Source organism: Blennius ocellaris (assembly GCF_963422515.1).
Source record: "Blennius ocellaris genome assembly, chromosome: 15".
In the NCBI taxonomy this organism is placed as follows: Eukaryota; Metazoa; Chordata; class Actinopteri; order Blenniiformes; family Blenniidae; genus Blennius; species Blennius ocellaris.
In genome coordinates, this window is record NC_137664.1 from 20,994,493 (window position 1) to 21,009,808 (window position 15,316).

The window sequence follows — 15,316 nt, forward strand, 5'->3', positions numbered from 1 at the left end:
CTTACATCTGAATGTGATGTGTTTGTCGGCTCGAGCCTCCCTCACACAGACCATCGTTTCTGTGGAGCTGTTAGTTGCTGCAGCTTTATCTGAGTCTTCTGCAGCTCTGTCTGGATCTTCTGAAGCTCTATCTGGATCTTCTGAAGCTCTGTCTGGATCTTCTGAAGCTCTGTCTGGATCTTCTGCAGCTCTGTCTGGTTCCCCTGAAAGTCCTCGCTGCTCAGTTTCTGCTGACGCTGTATCTGTGTTTGCTATGTGTAGGTCCTGCAGAGGGGGCATGACGGGGTCTTCCACAGAAGCTCTGCGGTGTGACGGGGACAACGTTGAACCCCGGTGCAGGGAAATCTGCTCCCGGTTACCAGCGGTTATCGTGGTGACGGAGGACTTCCTGTTCTCGGGGGTCCCGGGGTTCATGTGTTGGTCGGTGTTGTTGTGGAAGAACAAAACGTTGTGACTCTGCAGCATGTGTTCCTCGGAGCCGCTGCAGGAGGGAGGGGTGATCTGTATCGCCAGGCTTCTCTGACTCAGAGCCTCTGGGCTCAGATATTCCACTTCCCCCAACTCCTGGTCGAAGCCACTGTCCGCCAAGTCACTGGGTATGACTCTGTACTCATAGTCCTCCATGTCAGGACTTCCTGTGTCCTTCCTGATGCTCTGTGTGAAGTCTCGGAACTGTTTGCTGCTGCTGCGCCTTCCACAAACCTCGTAGCTGGCAAACGCCTCATCAGGATTCTCTTCAGAGCTGGTCATGTAAAACGGGCTCAGTAACGACTGTTTTCCAGTGTGGCTGTCCCTCTTGGTTTGTGAAGACGTGAAGTTTCCTGCTCCAAACGCTGACAGCCTGTCGTCGGCCTGGTTAATCCTGCCCAACCTCTCCGTCTGATAAGGCAGCGAGCACATGAACAGAGAGGAGAAAGACTCTGCATACGGCATCAGGAAATCTTCCTGGATCATTCCCGAACCGTCACTCGCTCCGGGAAACGTCTGCCGTCTTTTCCTGGGTACCGAACACCTCCTGCATTGGACGGTGGCGATGCTGTTATTTCTGATCCAGGACCTTCTCTTCTGGCAGCTGATGAAGTCTTGGGTGAAGCTGGATCTGTTGGTGGAGAAAGACGGCCTCATGAACGAAGGCTCATAGTTATCTGACTCTGATAACTGGTCGAAGGAAGGAGCCTGATCCGCTCGCGTCTCTGTCGGGACTGAAAACGCTTCCAAGTCGACCGGCAGAGCGTCCTGACCCCAAGGGCGGATCCTGCAGGAGGCCAGGTCTTGGGACAGCTCATCCAACGTGGTGTATTTAAGGTCTGAGAACTCCTGTGGAGGAGGAATGTCCCATAACTGATCAGTAAAGAGGGTCTTTCCCTCCTCTGCAGTTCTGATGTTGAACATCAGTGGGGGGCTCGGCGAGGGCTTGAAGCTGTGCGACGTCACGTTGTGTGTCTGCTGCGCAGGCGACTCATTGTTCGGCGTCCACGTCCTCTCACACTCGCTCTTGAAGATCATCTCCGCGCTGCTGTCGTTCGTCAGGACGAACGTAGTCTTGATGCCCGACGCACTGAGCTGGAGAGTCTCTCGGATCTCCAGCCGGACGTTGGATCCGCTGCAGTTGATCTTCAGGACGTTTGTGACGGGCGTCGAGGAGTCGAGAGGGTTTTCACCGAAGGGTCCGTGACACTGCTGAAACATGACCTTTGGAGAAGAGTCGTTGCCGCCGTTGAGGGACACCGACGTTACGATCTTCACTCCTTTCTCCTCGTCCTCGGTGGTTCCGGCGTGAACCGTCTTTTGATTTGGACGCAAGTTATCGGGATAATCCTGTTTGAACCTTTTCTCCTTTGGCGGAGCATTGTCGTACTTCTCCTCGTCTTCAGAGCCCGACAGAACATTTTCCTTACGGAGACAGTCGGTTTCACCTTTCTCAACAATGTCGTCTTTGTAGCTCACGTTATTCTTGTTCAGCTTTTGGAAAATGTACGGAGAGACGCTCTCTGAAAGTGGAAAAAAAAAGTCTTCATTACACGTATGGATACGGTACCATAGCAACAAGATGGAGAATCAAGGAAAAGATCACATAACCACATTTGAATTAATTGTTGCTTAAATATTGTTAAAGTAAAATCTGTTGTATTTATTCAGTAAGTTAAAGTTACTTTCATTTATTTAGCTTTTAATTATAATAATCTTCATTACAGACATTTCTGTGACTTGTCATAAACTGACCTTTTTACAATTGACAGCTTTCATTATTGTAGTAGAAGGTGTCATTTGGATTTCCATGTTTCTTCATTTCTACAGTCCTTATATCATATGCGTCCTAATTCATGTCGGAGATTACGTAAGAATTTGTAATCTTTCCAGGTTGTGAATTTCAAAACGGGTGACTTTCTAAATTCGCAGCTGCATGAAAGCGATGAAGAAAAAAGGTGAAATATTTACGTCCCCCTTTACAAGACCTCTCTTTAAACGAAAATGGAAAACTTTCTTTGCGTTTCGAGGGTCTGATTATCTGACCACGGTGCCCACAGCGACTGAAAATGCACCATTTTGAAAACGCTCTGTCTCCGTCTCCATGGAAACAGGAGGAAGGTCTTGTGACTCCCAGTCCATACCTGTGGCGTCATTATAAAAACAAAACAACGGCGCCAGCTGGTGGCCCAACATGAAAACGACACTGTTTGTTCACACGCTGACGCTTGACGTTCACGTTTCAATATGACGTCTGAGGCGTGACCAAAGGGCGTCACCGCCGCGGGGTGCGGGAGCGCGGAGGCCCTCACCTGTGCGGGTGTGGGAAAATGTGACTCAGCTAAGCGGCAGATTAACCTCACATCACCTTCGCCTGCGTCCAAAGCTCCTACTCACGTTTGCTGCTGCTGGAGCTCTTCCTCCTCTTGCTGCTCCTCCTCCTCCCCCTCTTACTCATCCTCACACGCAGAGGAGACGGTCATCAACTGCAACAACACACACAGTCTCATCAACACACTCTCATCAACACACTCATCAACACACTCTCAGCAACACACACAGTCTCATCAACACACACACAGTTTCATCAACACTCTCATCAACACACTCTCAGCAACACACAGTCTCATCAACACACTCTCAGCAACACACACACAGTTTCATCAACACACTCTCATCAACACAGTCTCATCAACACACAGTCTCATCAACACACACACAGTTTCATCAACACACTCTCATCAACACAGTCTTATCAACACACAGTCTCATCAATACACTCTCATCAACACACTCATCAACAAACTCTCATCAACAACACACACAGTCTCATCAACACACTCTCATCAACAACACACACAGTCTTATCAACACACTCTCATCAACAACACACACAGTCTTATCAACACACTCTCATCAACACACACAGTCTCATCAACACACACAGTCTCATCAACACACTCTCAGCAACACACAGTCTCATCAACACACTCTCATCAACACACTCTCAGCAACACACTCTCAACAACACACAGTCTCATCAACACACAGTCTCATCAACACACACACAGTTTCATCAACACACTCTCATCAACACACTCAGAAACACACAGTCTCATCAACACACTCTCAGCAACACACACACAGTTTCATCAACACACTCTCATCAACACACTCTCATCAACACACACAGTCTCATCAACACACAGTCTCATCAACACACAGTCTCATGAACAACACACAGTCTTATGAACAACACACAGTCTCATCAACACACAGTCTCATCAACACACAGTCTCATGAACAACACACAGTCTTATGAACAACACACAGTCTCATCAACACACAGTCTCATGAAGTGCCCCACACAGACACTCAGTGGTAGTTTTATCCACATGAGGCCAAAGGTCCAGCAGTGTGTCTATGTCCTCAGTTCCCAGAGAGGCTTGTGCAGACATTTGTTAAAACATGCGTCACGTGGCCTCAGAGAGCTCTGATCTTATTTAAACTGAACATCAAACTGGTTGATTCTGCTTAGATTTTGTACAGAGGCTGAAATAAATGATGAGGAGTTTTCTCACTGTAGAGAGTGAAGAGTAAAAGAGTACAGGAGTGAAAGTTGTGTGTACTTACAGGTTTTAAACATGTTTAAAAAATTTAATCAACATTGTGATTGTGTTACATGTGCCTGCTGCCATGTGCAGTGACGTCACGGTGACACGATGAAGCAACAACAACAGGCAGGAATAGATCCCTGCTGAACACCTCAACAGATTCACATCAGAAATGAGTGTGTATCGTTAAAAGAAACCCCAAAAAGCGATCAAACGAAGGCTGTGAGACTCACCTGCAGCTGTGAGATGTGGACAGTCGCACCTGAGGGAGCCTCCAGACTGAAGGAGTGTCTGTGGTCTCAGACTGCTCCACTTCTTACTGCTGCTATTCTCAAACTAAAGCTGATTACAGCCGCTAAGCTGCTGAGACGCTGCCAGCCTGGAAAATAAAGAGCTCCCATTGAGACAACGATCCTGCTGCTGGGGTCACATGTGCCCTACACGCACACGCACACGCACACGCACACGCGCACGCACACACACACACACACACACACACACACACACACACACACACACACACACACATACATATACATATATATACAGCCTGTGATGATAATATAAATAAATGATATATGTGAAAATAGATTCAGAGAAAATAGATAATCTATATTTAAGTGTATAAACATATAACACATATATAAACATACAGAAACATGTTAAATCACAAGCCGGGCCGGAGGCGGGGCTCATGACCAGGTCCTTTAAACCCAAATAATAAAGCTCATCATAACATTATTTTACAACATACACATGCCCACAACAGCGGGGCTTAAAGCTTCAGCACCACGGAGAGCGACTCTGTCATTTTGAAGTCCATCAAAGGTACATGAAGTATAACAAACCAAGAGAACAACAAAAACACGAGGCTTCATGGCCCCGAATAATAAAACAAGACAAATAGAAAACAGTTCAGCACCACGGACAGCGACCACATCATTTTGACAGCCACTTTAACTATTTTAACTATTGAGTTCTACCGGCCTACTCATCACTATTTGAAGGACGTACGACGTCCACGATGCTCTGCAGCACCATGACATAGCATGCATGTATTTGCACTTTTAGTGTTTTAGTCCTTTTAGTACACTTTTGCATTTCAGTTATAATTACAATCTTTTAATTCAGTTTATTCACTTTTATCATGTGTTTTTTTTGCATCTATTTACCTTCTTTGTCATCTCTGTTATTATTCTGCATTTGTCATTGCTTCATATAAACACTTTGAACGGCCTTGTTACTTAAATGTGTTGTACAAAAATAGAACCCGAGGTTACTGAGTATTGTTAGACTGTAGAGATCCAGGCCAAGGTGCCAGTGTAGTAAATTTGAAGTGTAAAGAGTGTAAAGGCAAACTGCAGGAAGAGTTACGTAAGTGTTTAATAAACACGGATTCTATTGTAATACTCCTATAACACCACTGGGTGACGACAAAAATCCTTTTGAAATGTATGAACAGAAATGCTTTTTCATTTTCAGATTAAACTGCGGTTTTTTTTTTTGGTTCATAAATAAAAACTAATGATCAATCATCCAAACTGAGTCGGGTTTCTCCTAACTACCACTCACCTGCCCTTCAGTGTTATGATCCTCCGGTCCGCCTCGTGGCGCTGTTGTTTCCTGGCGCTGTTGTTTCCTCCATCTGCTGCTGTTGCGTTCACAGAATCACAGTTTTCCGTTCATCCATATATTCGATATTAGTATTATATTTGTTTTGTAACCTCTACACAGGTTCAACTGAGTAACATGCATTACTATCAAATAAGTACATATAAGTGTGAGGATGTATATGTATTTTTATCAACCTCAATGCGGCCAATGAAAGAAATGTTCAATACATCAAATAAACGAGTGTTCAGTGAAGGCAGCACAGTGACGTCACAGAACCGGAACAGAGCAGCAAGATGCAGCGCGAGAAAACAAGCAACGCGACGGCTGAAAAGTAAGAAAATAACACATTTTTAATCACTCGTACTTAAAGTAAAAACCATCAGTGGTCGTGTTGAGTAACATCTGGCCATGTTGTGTCCAAACCCTGGATGTTTGAAGCACGTTTATCTGTATAATGCCTCCTCTTGTAGGCCCGACCGAGAGGCCGCCATCATGTCCAAATACTACGACGGAGTGGAGTTTCCCTTCTGCGACGAGTTCTCCAAGTACGAGAAGATGGCCAAGATCGGACAGGGCACGTTTGGGTGAGGACAAGCTCTTTATTGTGGGGTGAAGCACCGTGAGAGTTTATACGGGGGGTGGAAGCGGGGTTGGTGTGATTAGCTGGATGCTAACTGCTAAGATACACACAACTTTCTCACCGTCGAGTCAACAAAGGATGGTTTCTTTTACCACGAGTTTCCTCAATCTCATTTTTCTGATCAGATAATGATTAAAGCTGGACTTTATTATTTTAACTGGAAATCTGCCTGAGCAATGCATGGGACACATAATACTAGGGCCCAATGCCTTTATTTTTTAATTTTTTGGCAAATTACACTTCCCACTTGCAAAATAATATCCAGCCTGTCTTTTTTTTTTTTCAATTTAAAGTCTCTAAATCATAGCACACATGTGATTTTGCTCAGTAGTATGTATTTACTCGCTTACCAATGGCATATTAGAACAATTCACAACCGAGGGCAACAATCTATCATGTGCTATTTCATTGAATGTTCTACAAAGGGTTAATGCAGTTATGTATACGTCTTCCTTACTGCTATTTACTTCACACTGCTTTGTAAGGGGGGAAAACAACAACAACATTTACCTCTACTAGCATATCCCCAAGTGAAATCCTGCAGTGTGTTGATTGTCATATGTAATAACATTAGTGTGTGATTGGATTAGATAAACAAAGCCCTCTCACATTAGATCAAGAACAATACAGCACTTTTTAGTGTGAAGAAACAAAGCTGAACGCACAAGTAATTCCATCATCTAGTTAAGTGTCTGTAAATCCCATTATTATTGCATAACTCAACATGATTGCACGCTGACCCGTTGTGTCGCAGCCCTGTGACTGTGATCAACACTGTGGATCTAAACTGATGTTTACGTCGTGAAATGACCCGAGATGTGAATCAAAGGTCAGCCGGAGCTTTCCCTGGCCTGCCCGTGTGTTGAGCCCGCTCTGTCCTCCACAGGGAGGTGTTCAAAGCAAAGCACCGGCAGTCGGGGAAGAAGGTCGCGCTCAAGAAAGTGTTGATGGAGAACGAGAAGGAAGGGGTAAGAGACCACCTTCTTCGTTCGACACACCACTTCACATTTTCAGCCGGTTTGTGGCTCTTTCATTTGATTTGATGTTCACACTCGTGTAGTGTGAGATGACATTACATGTACCTACAGACGTCCTTGACATTAGAACGAAATGGCAAATAGATGTAGGAGAACGCCGGCCTTTATGACCTGAAGAGCCATTTCTACCCACAATGAATGTAATCTGAAGCCACAAAACACGTTCATATCGAGCTCGTGGTTCTTTTTAATCCAGACTCCTTTTCTTTTTAAACGTTTTGTCGTTTTGTTCTCATGTGTTGCACCGTTTACTGTGTTTAGTTTCCCATCACGGCTCTGAGAGAGATCAAAATCCTTCAGCTGCTCAAACACGAGAACGTGGTCAATCTGATTGAGATCTGCAGAACCAAAGGTCAGTCACACACACACACACACACACACACACACACACACACACACACACACACACACACACACACACACACACACACACACACACACACACACACACACACACACACACACACACACAGTATTGGTTGTTCATCCTCCCCCCTGCGTTTGTGTTTGCAGCCACTCAGTTCAACAGGTACAAAGGAAGCATCTACCTGGTGTTTGACTTCTGCGAACACGACCTGGCCGGCCTGCTGAGTAACGCCAACGTGAAGTTCACACTGGCAGAGATCAAGAAGGTCATGCAGATGCTGCTCAACGGACTCTACTACATCCACAGAAACAAGGTGAGCACACACACGGCCCTGGTTCTTGTTTCCCCCTCAGTACGGACTCACAGGCTCCCTGCAGTCAGACTCTTTGTCTTCACAGTGTAACGCTCAGCCATTTTTTAATGTAAACAAACAACACTTTTCTCAGAGTTTCTATACAATACCAGCCTAACTTTTGGACACGCCCTTTCATTTGATGTTTTTCTTTATTTTCTTGACGAGTTACAGTGGGGAGAACAAGTGTTGGATACACTGCTGATTTTTGAAGTTTTCCCACTTACAAGGCATGTCGAGGTCTAATTTGTATCAAAGTTACTCTTCAACTGTGAGGGACAGAATGTAAAACAAGAATGCAGAAAATCACAGTGGACGATTTTTAAATAATTAATTTCCATTGTATTGCATGACATAAGTATTATGTAAGTATGATGGCCTATCAACCAGTAAGAATTGAGGCTCCCAGACCTGTTAGCTCTTCTTTAAGAAGCCCTCCTGTTCTCCACTCATTACCTGTATAAAAGACACCTGTCCACACACAACCTCTCCACAATGGCCGAGACCAGAGAGCTGTGCAAGGACATCAGGGAGAAGACTGTAGACCTGCACAAGGCTGGGCTCCAGGACAAGAGACCAGCAGCTTGGTGAGAATGATCAGGAAATGGAAGAAGTTCAATACGACGGTCGATCTCCCTCGGTCTGGAGCAGCGTGCAAGATCTCTCCTCGTGGGGCAGCAATGACCATGAGGACAGTGAGGGATGAGCCCAGAACCACCTGGCAGGTCCTGGTCAATGACCTGGAGAGAGCTGGACCACCGTCTCAAAGAAAACCACCAGTAACACACTGCCGTCATGGAGTAACATCCTGCACTGCACTAAGCTCCCCCTGCTCAGGCCAGCATGTCAAGGCCTGTCTGAAGTTTACCAATGACCATGTGGATGATCCAGTGGAGGACTGGGAGAAGGTCATGTGGTGTGAGGAGACTGAAGTGGAGCTGTTTGGTCTGAACTCCACTCGCCGTGTTTGGAGGAAGAAGGATGAGTACAACCCCAACAACACCATCCCAACTGTGAAGCATGGAGGTGGAAGCATCATTGTTTGGGGATGCTTTTCTGCAAAGGGGAGGGACGACTGCCCCGTATGGAGGGGAAGAGGGATGAGGCCATGTATGGTGAGATCTGGGCCAACAACCTCCTTCCCTCAGTAAGAGCACTGAAGATGGGTCGTGGCTGGTCTTCCAGCAGGACGACGACCCGAAACACTCAGCCAGCGCCACTGAGGAGTGGCTCTGTAGGAAGCATCTCAAGGTCCTGGAGTGGCTCTGTAGGAAGCATCTCAAGGTCCTGGAGTGGCCTGGCCAGTCTCCAGACCTGAATCCAATAGAAAATCTTTGGAGAGAGCTGAAAGTCCGTGTTGCCCAGCGCCAGCCCTGAAACCTGAATGCTCTGGAGAACATCTGTATGGAGGAGTGGCCAGAATCCCTCCTGCAGTGTGCAGACCTGGTGAAGAACTACTGAATACGTCTGATCTCTGGAACTGCAAACAAAGGTTTCTCTACCAAATATTGAGTTGTTTGTCTGACGTATCAAATACTTATGTCATGCAATACAATGGAAATTAATTATTTAAAAATCACCCACTGTGATTTTCTGCATTTTGGTTTTACATTCTGTCCCTCACAGTTGAAGAGAACCTTTGATACCAATTACACCTCGACATGCTTTGTCAGTGGGAAAACTTCCAAAATCAGCAGTGTATCAAATACTTGTTCTCCCCACTGTGCGTTGTAGAATCTCAGTCAAGGCATCAAAACTGATGAAAGAACATGGAATTACCCCGTTAACAAAGTGTGAAATAACTCAAAACACAGTTGGTGGTTATTATTGTTCTGTTGAACTTTGTGATCTGGATCACGAAAGCTGCTTTCTGAGTCGACTGACCCACCGCAAATGTGTTTTGGTTGCAGATCCTCCACAGAGACATGAAGGCAGCCAACGTGCTGATCACCAGGGACGGCGTCCTGAAGCTGGCCGACTTCGGCCTGGCGCGAGCGTTCAGCCTGGCCAAGAACAGCCAGGGGAACCGCTACACCAACCGGGTGGTGACGCTGTGGTACCGACCGCCCGAGCTGCTGCTGGGTGAGAAACCACCGCGCCGCTGCACAGCCACAGGAAACACCGGTGTCTTACCAGTCTGCTCCACTCGGGATGAAACTGGACTGTAATGTGGTCCCTGATGTACTTTATAATGTCTAAGGATTATTTTGTTTACATCTTTGTATTGGTTCAGTTGTGTGCTTTTAAATAATCCTAACATATTTGGTGTTTGGTTCGTTCAATATCTTACTGTACATGCATATAAGATGAGTATTAAATAATATTTAATGTACTTCAGGGACCACATACAGTCCAGTTTCATCCTGAGTGACCAGACTGGTAAAATATTGTTGTAATATCCTTTAAATGTACACGTCAAAGTGTTTCTTTGATCTTGTAAAAATATAGACAATTTCACCACGACAAACCGTTAGTACTGAAAACAATTACAATCTCAACAAAGTCAATTTTAATGAAACATTCTGGTGCAAAAATTCAATGAAATGTCAAAATAAAAGTAGTATAAGTCCTCTATAAGCTCCTGGCTTGGTGGGACCAGGTTGAAGCCTCCTGGTCAGTTTGGGCCTTATCTTCTCTGCTGTGAAGGGAAACGCGTGACGTCAAACTCATCAGTGTGTTAACAGTTAAATATGTGTTGGTGCACAGAGACGTGTCGCTCTTCCCCTCCTCACAGCTTCTACTGTATATGAAACTTTTAAGAGCTGCGTTTGCCTCGTTTTAAAGTGTAAATGTGTTTTTTGCGACTTCAATTACATTTGATTTGGTAGGAAGAGGAAAAAAAAAGTCTGCTTCTTGTTCTGTCATAAAGGTTTAGAGCAGGGGTGTCAAACTGATTTCAGTTGAGGGGCCACATCAACCTGATCTGACCTCTGGAGGGCCAACAGGTCAAACATCACATGTTAAACTGCAGATATGGACAAATGTCAAAGTCTTTCCTTCTTTTGATCCTTTTGCAAGAATGTGCCAGTCTATTCTGAAATATACATATTAAAGTTAATCAGATATTATTATATTTGAAAATAAACCCCCACAATATCTGTATCTGGATATCATATTTTTATTCAGGATTAAAACAATTTGTCATCATCTGGGCATTGTTTTTGAGTTTACGTGTCTAAAGTATCACTTCACATAAATTGGACACCTTTATTGTGAAAGGTGTTGTGTGACCTCCACAGGCGCATTAATAAATTCTGACCAAGGGCGGTTTTGAATGTCATTTTTGACAATCTAGTGTTTTTAGATCAGCGTCTGTCAGTTTTCATATTTATACTTAAAAACATTTTTTTTTTTAAATCCCATGGCGGCCGGATTAGATCCTCTGGCAGGCCGCTTCTGGCCCCCGGGCCGCATGTTTGACACCACTGGTTTAGAGGAACTAAACTCAAACATATTTAAAAAATAAAAGTCACGACTGTGACTTAGTTTGCAGACTGTGTCTGTGTCTGATCATCTTGCTGACTCTGGTCTTGATCGTGGCAGGCGAGCGGGACTACGGCCCCCCCATCGACCTGTGGGGGGCGGGCTGCATCATGGCCGAGATGTGGACCAGGAGTCCCATCATGCAGGGCAACACGGAGCAGCACCAGCTCACGCTCATCAGCCAGCTGTGCGGCTCCATCACTGCAGAGGTGACTTCCTGTTTGTCCCAGAGTGTTTCTGCCCCCCCCTCCCCTCCCCCGAGTGTCCCACTAAAAGCCTCTGTGGTCTCCAGGTGTGGCCCAGCGTGGACAAGAAGTACGAGCTGTACCAGAAGATGGAGCTCCCCAAAGGCCAGAAGAGGAAGGTGAAGGACCGGCTGAAGGCCTACGTCAAGGACCCGTACGCCCTGGACCTCATCGACAAGCTGCTGGTGCTGGACCCCACGCAGCGCACCGACAGCGACGACGCGCTCAACCACGACTTCTTCTGGTCCGACCCCATGCCCTCCGACCTCAAGAACATGCTCTCCACCCACAACACCTCCATGTTCGAGTACCTGGCGCCGCCCCGGCGGCGGGGCCACATGCCGCAGCAGCAGCCCAACCAGAACAGGAACCCGGCCACCACCAGCCAGACAGAGTTCGACCGCGTCTTCTAGGGGGCGGAGCGTGCAGCCCCTCCCCCGAGGGTGGAGGGGCGACCACACCGGGACCCCCGCCCCCCCGTCACTCACAGACTCGGCGGAGGAGTTCAAGCCCTCCTCACAACCGTTGATCGTCACCAAGTGGCTCGCTTTTGTTTACTCGTCAGTATTCAACCAGCTCTGTCCTCAAAGTCTTTATTTATCAGACAGCGTGAGTCTTTTTATTTAAACTCTCCACTCATTTCTCTCTACACATCTGAATTAAAAGCCGTATTTTTTCTTAAACTCTGGTTGCGTTTGCTTTCTGACACCAGCAGGGGGCGCCACAGGCACAGACATCCTCGTTGGCCACAACATTAGGAACACCTGTGGAACTTGTACACTGACGAGCTACATTCACATCTTATTGTTGTGAGAAGCTTCTGTTGAGTGAAACAGCTCAGATGTTTTTTTTATTTTATCCCTAAAGGCTCCTTTCTTATTCATTATTCTCTGATCTCTTATTTATGCCACTAAAACATCTCAGTGATTCCCTGGTCTTCACTATGATGGCTGCTTTTTCTTACAAACTACATTTTCTACTTTTGAGTTTCTCATATTTATTTCAAACAAAGGCATTCTACAAGGGAGAAAGTCACCACGTGGTCCGTGACACGTCATGTCAACATACATATTATAACGTAAAGAAAACGAGCTCCACTTTAATGTGAAATGTCTTCTCTGACATTCACTCTGGTATCAGTGTGATTCCATTTATTCCAGAAAGAAGAATCCAGTCAAATGTTTTCACACCATTTCTGTGGAGCTGTTTGCTTTGTGAAAAAGTTCTAATATGACTTCCTGAAAGGCAGTGTGACACACACACACACACACACACACACACACACACACACACACACACACACACACACAACACACACTAACTACATGCAGATAGAAAAGAAGAAGAGCCTGATTAATATGCATGTATTTACCATGTCAGAGGAGAACCTCAGGCTCCGTGTGACAGCAGTCTGTGAGTGTGTCCAACACACATGATGGATTACTGCCCTGCTCTCTCTCTCTTTAGCTCTCTCTCTCTCTCTCTCTCTCTCTAGCTAACTTTCTCTCTCTCTGTCTCTCTCTAGCTCTCTCTCTCTGTCTCTCTCTCTCTCTCTAGCTAGCTTTATCTCTCTCTCTCTCTAGCTAACTTTCTCTCTGTCTCTCTCTAGCTCTCTCTCTCTCTCTCTCTCTAGCTAACTTTCTCTCTCTGTCTCTCTCTCTCTCTCTCTCTAGCTCTGTCTAGCTCTAGCTCTCTCTAGTTCTCTCTAGCTCTATCTCTCTCTGGCTCTAGCTCTTTGTCTGTCTCTCTCTGGCTCTAACTCTCTGTGTCTGTTTCACTCTAGCTCTCTCTCTAGCTCTGTCTAGCTCCAGCTCTCTCTAGTTCTCTCTCTGGCTCTCTAACTATAGCTCTCTCTCTAGCTCTCTCTCTCTCTCTCTGGCTCTAGCTCTGTCTGTCTCTCTCTGGCTCTAGCTCTGTGTCTGTTTCACTCTAGCTTTCTCTCTAGCTCTCTCTCTCTCTCTCTCTCTCTCTCTCTCTCTCTCTCTCTCTAAGGTTCAGTTTCACAAAGAAGTTCTGCAGGAGTTTTCCAGTGATGTCTCACTGGTGTCTCACATCAGGCCTTCAATTGGACAAAAGAAGTCCCTTTCACGTGAACCCACTAAGTATGGTGATAGAAGATGGTACAACAACAACATGAGACCTGGAATTTAGAAATAAATACACTCTTCAGAACTGAAACAGTACACATCATTGTTGACATCAACTTTATTTCATAATCATGAAAACAGTGGATCTGTTTCAAAAACAAAGGCTGGAATTGGTTAAAATGAGCTGATAATAAAGCACTTCTCTCTCCTGGTGTTGGAATATCGCAGGGCTTTACAACCTGTATGAACGAAAATCCAGTTTTGTGAGTTTTCCAACAAGTTAGATTTACCTGGAGGCACAAAACATGTTGACCAAGTCTGACACGCCTTCTAAACTTTCAGTCGTTGTGAAACAAAAACAGTATTTTATGTTGTATTCATGAAGTTTCAATTACGGTTTAGGGTGGTAAATATTTCATTGCATTTTCAGCTGTTTTTGTACATTGTTTTCCATTTTTCAGACAATTTTACAACAGAAAAGAATAGAATAGAATATGTTATTAATTCAGGAGGAAATTCTCTCAAGCATTGCTCCACACAGAATAAATAGAAAGTCGAATGTCAAATAATACAGAATAATAATATGTAGAAAACCTAACAGTGACTAATATAAGCACAGAAAGGTTTAGATGAACTAAAACATAATCAACAGTATTTACAGGGAGGACGTTTAAGCCATTTGAACCCTTTTTTAATCTCTTTTCTCAGCAATTTTGCTTTTTTGTCTTTTACTTTTTCTTTAGAAATTGTAGTCGAACTCCCCCCCATTTTAGTTATTGTGCCTTTTATAAAGCCTTTTTTTTGGCCAAAAGATAAAAGTAATTTTTAAAATGAAAATGAAAACAAAAAACAAAATGCAAATTGACAAAATAAAACAAAAAATGGTGGGAATAGCGAGCATGAAAGAATCTTTCCACCTTGGGAGCCGTTAATAAAAACAGTGGATACAGTAGATCTGCACACTGGTGTGGTGTAAACGGACCCCAGTGAAGAAAGTGAAGAAAGTTTCATGGAGCCTTAGAAAACTGAGGATTAGTTTTGGTGAAACCCTCCTGTGTTTGAGGTCTTCACTAAAATCATGACATCACAACGTGGGGTAACCCTCGCAGGAAACCTGCACTTGCACAGGGAGAACATGCAAACAGAGAAAAAAGGCCTGATCTGCATTTGAACCCACAATTATTTGCGCCGAGAGCAGAGAGCCCAAACCGCTCTCCTCCAGAATGCAGCTTTCTTGTGGAAGTGCGTTTATCAGCTGAGCCAATCAGGCGAGGCCTCGTGCCAAAAGCCATTTCCCCGCCAGCCAGCGGCGGCTGCATGAGGCTGATGGCACGCGGCGTGCAGGGCAGCATGCACGAACGGGGTCCTGTCACTCACTGGAGGCGACCATATGTGTGCCTGCATGAGCT

General features: G+C 45.2%; 1 protein-coding gene across 1 annotated transcript; it reads left to right on the forward strand.

Moving 5' to 3' along the window:
- Nucleotides 1-5,962: 5,962 nt before the first annotated feature.
- On the forward strand, nt 5,963-12,479 carry cdk9 (cyclin-dependent kinase 9 (CDC2-related kinase)). The gene is made up of 8 exons (XM_080510640.1): nt 5,963-6,027; nt 6,167-6,280; nt 7,223-7,304; nt 7,635-7,725; nt 7,887-8,053; nt 10,003-10,174; nt 11,636-11,784; nt 11,868-12,479. The coding sequence occupies exons 1-8, from the start codon at nt 5,990-5,992 to the stop codon at nt 12,231-12,233; spliced, it is 1,179 nt and encodes a 392-aa protein (XP_080366766.1). The 5' UTR covers nt 5,963-5,989; the 3' UTR covers nt 12,234-12,479.
- Nucleotides 12,480-15,316: the final 2,837 nt, after the last annotated feature.

Excerpts from the sequence above, each read along its gene's own strand:
- cdk9 (XM_080510640.1), top strand. The coding sequence starts at position 5,990 with ATGCAGCGCGAGAAAACAAGCAACGCGACGGCTGAAAA. Across the intron at positions 6,028-6,166 it reads AGCAACGCGACGGCTGAAAA|GCCCGACCGAGAGGCCGCCA; the intron begins GTAAGAAAATAA and ends CTCCTCTTGTAG. Across the intron at positions 7,305-7,634 it reads TGGAGAACGAGAAGGAAGGG|TTTCCCATCACGGCTCTGAG; the intron begins GTAAGAGACCAC and ends TACTGTGTTTAG.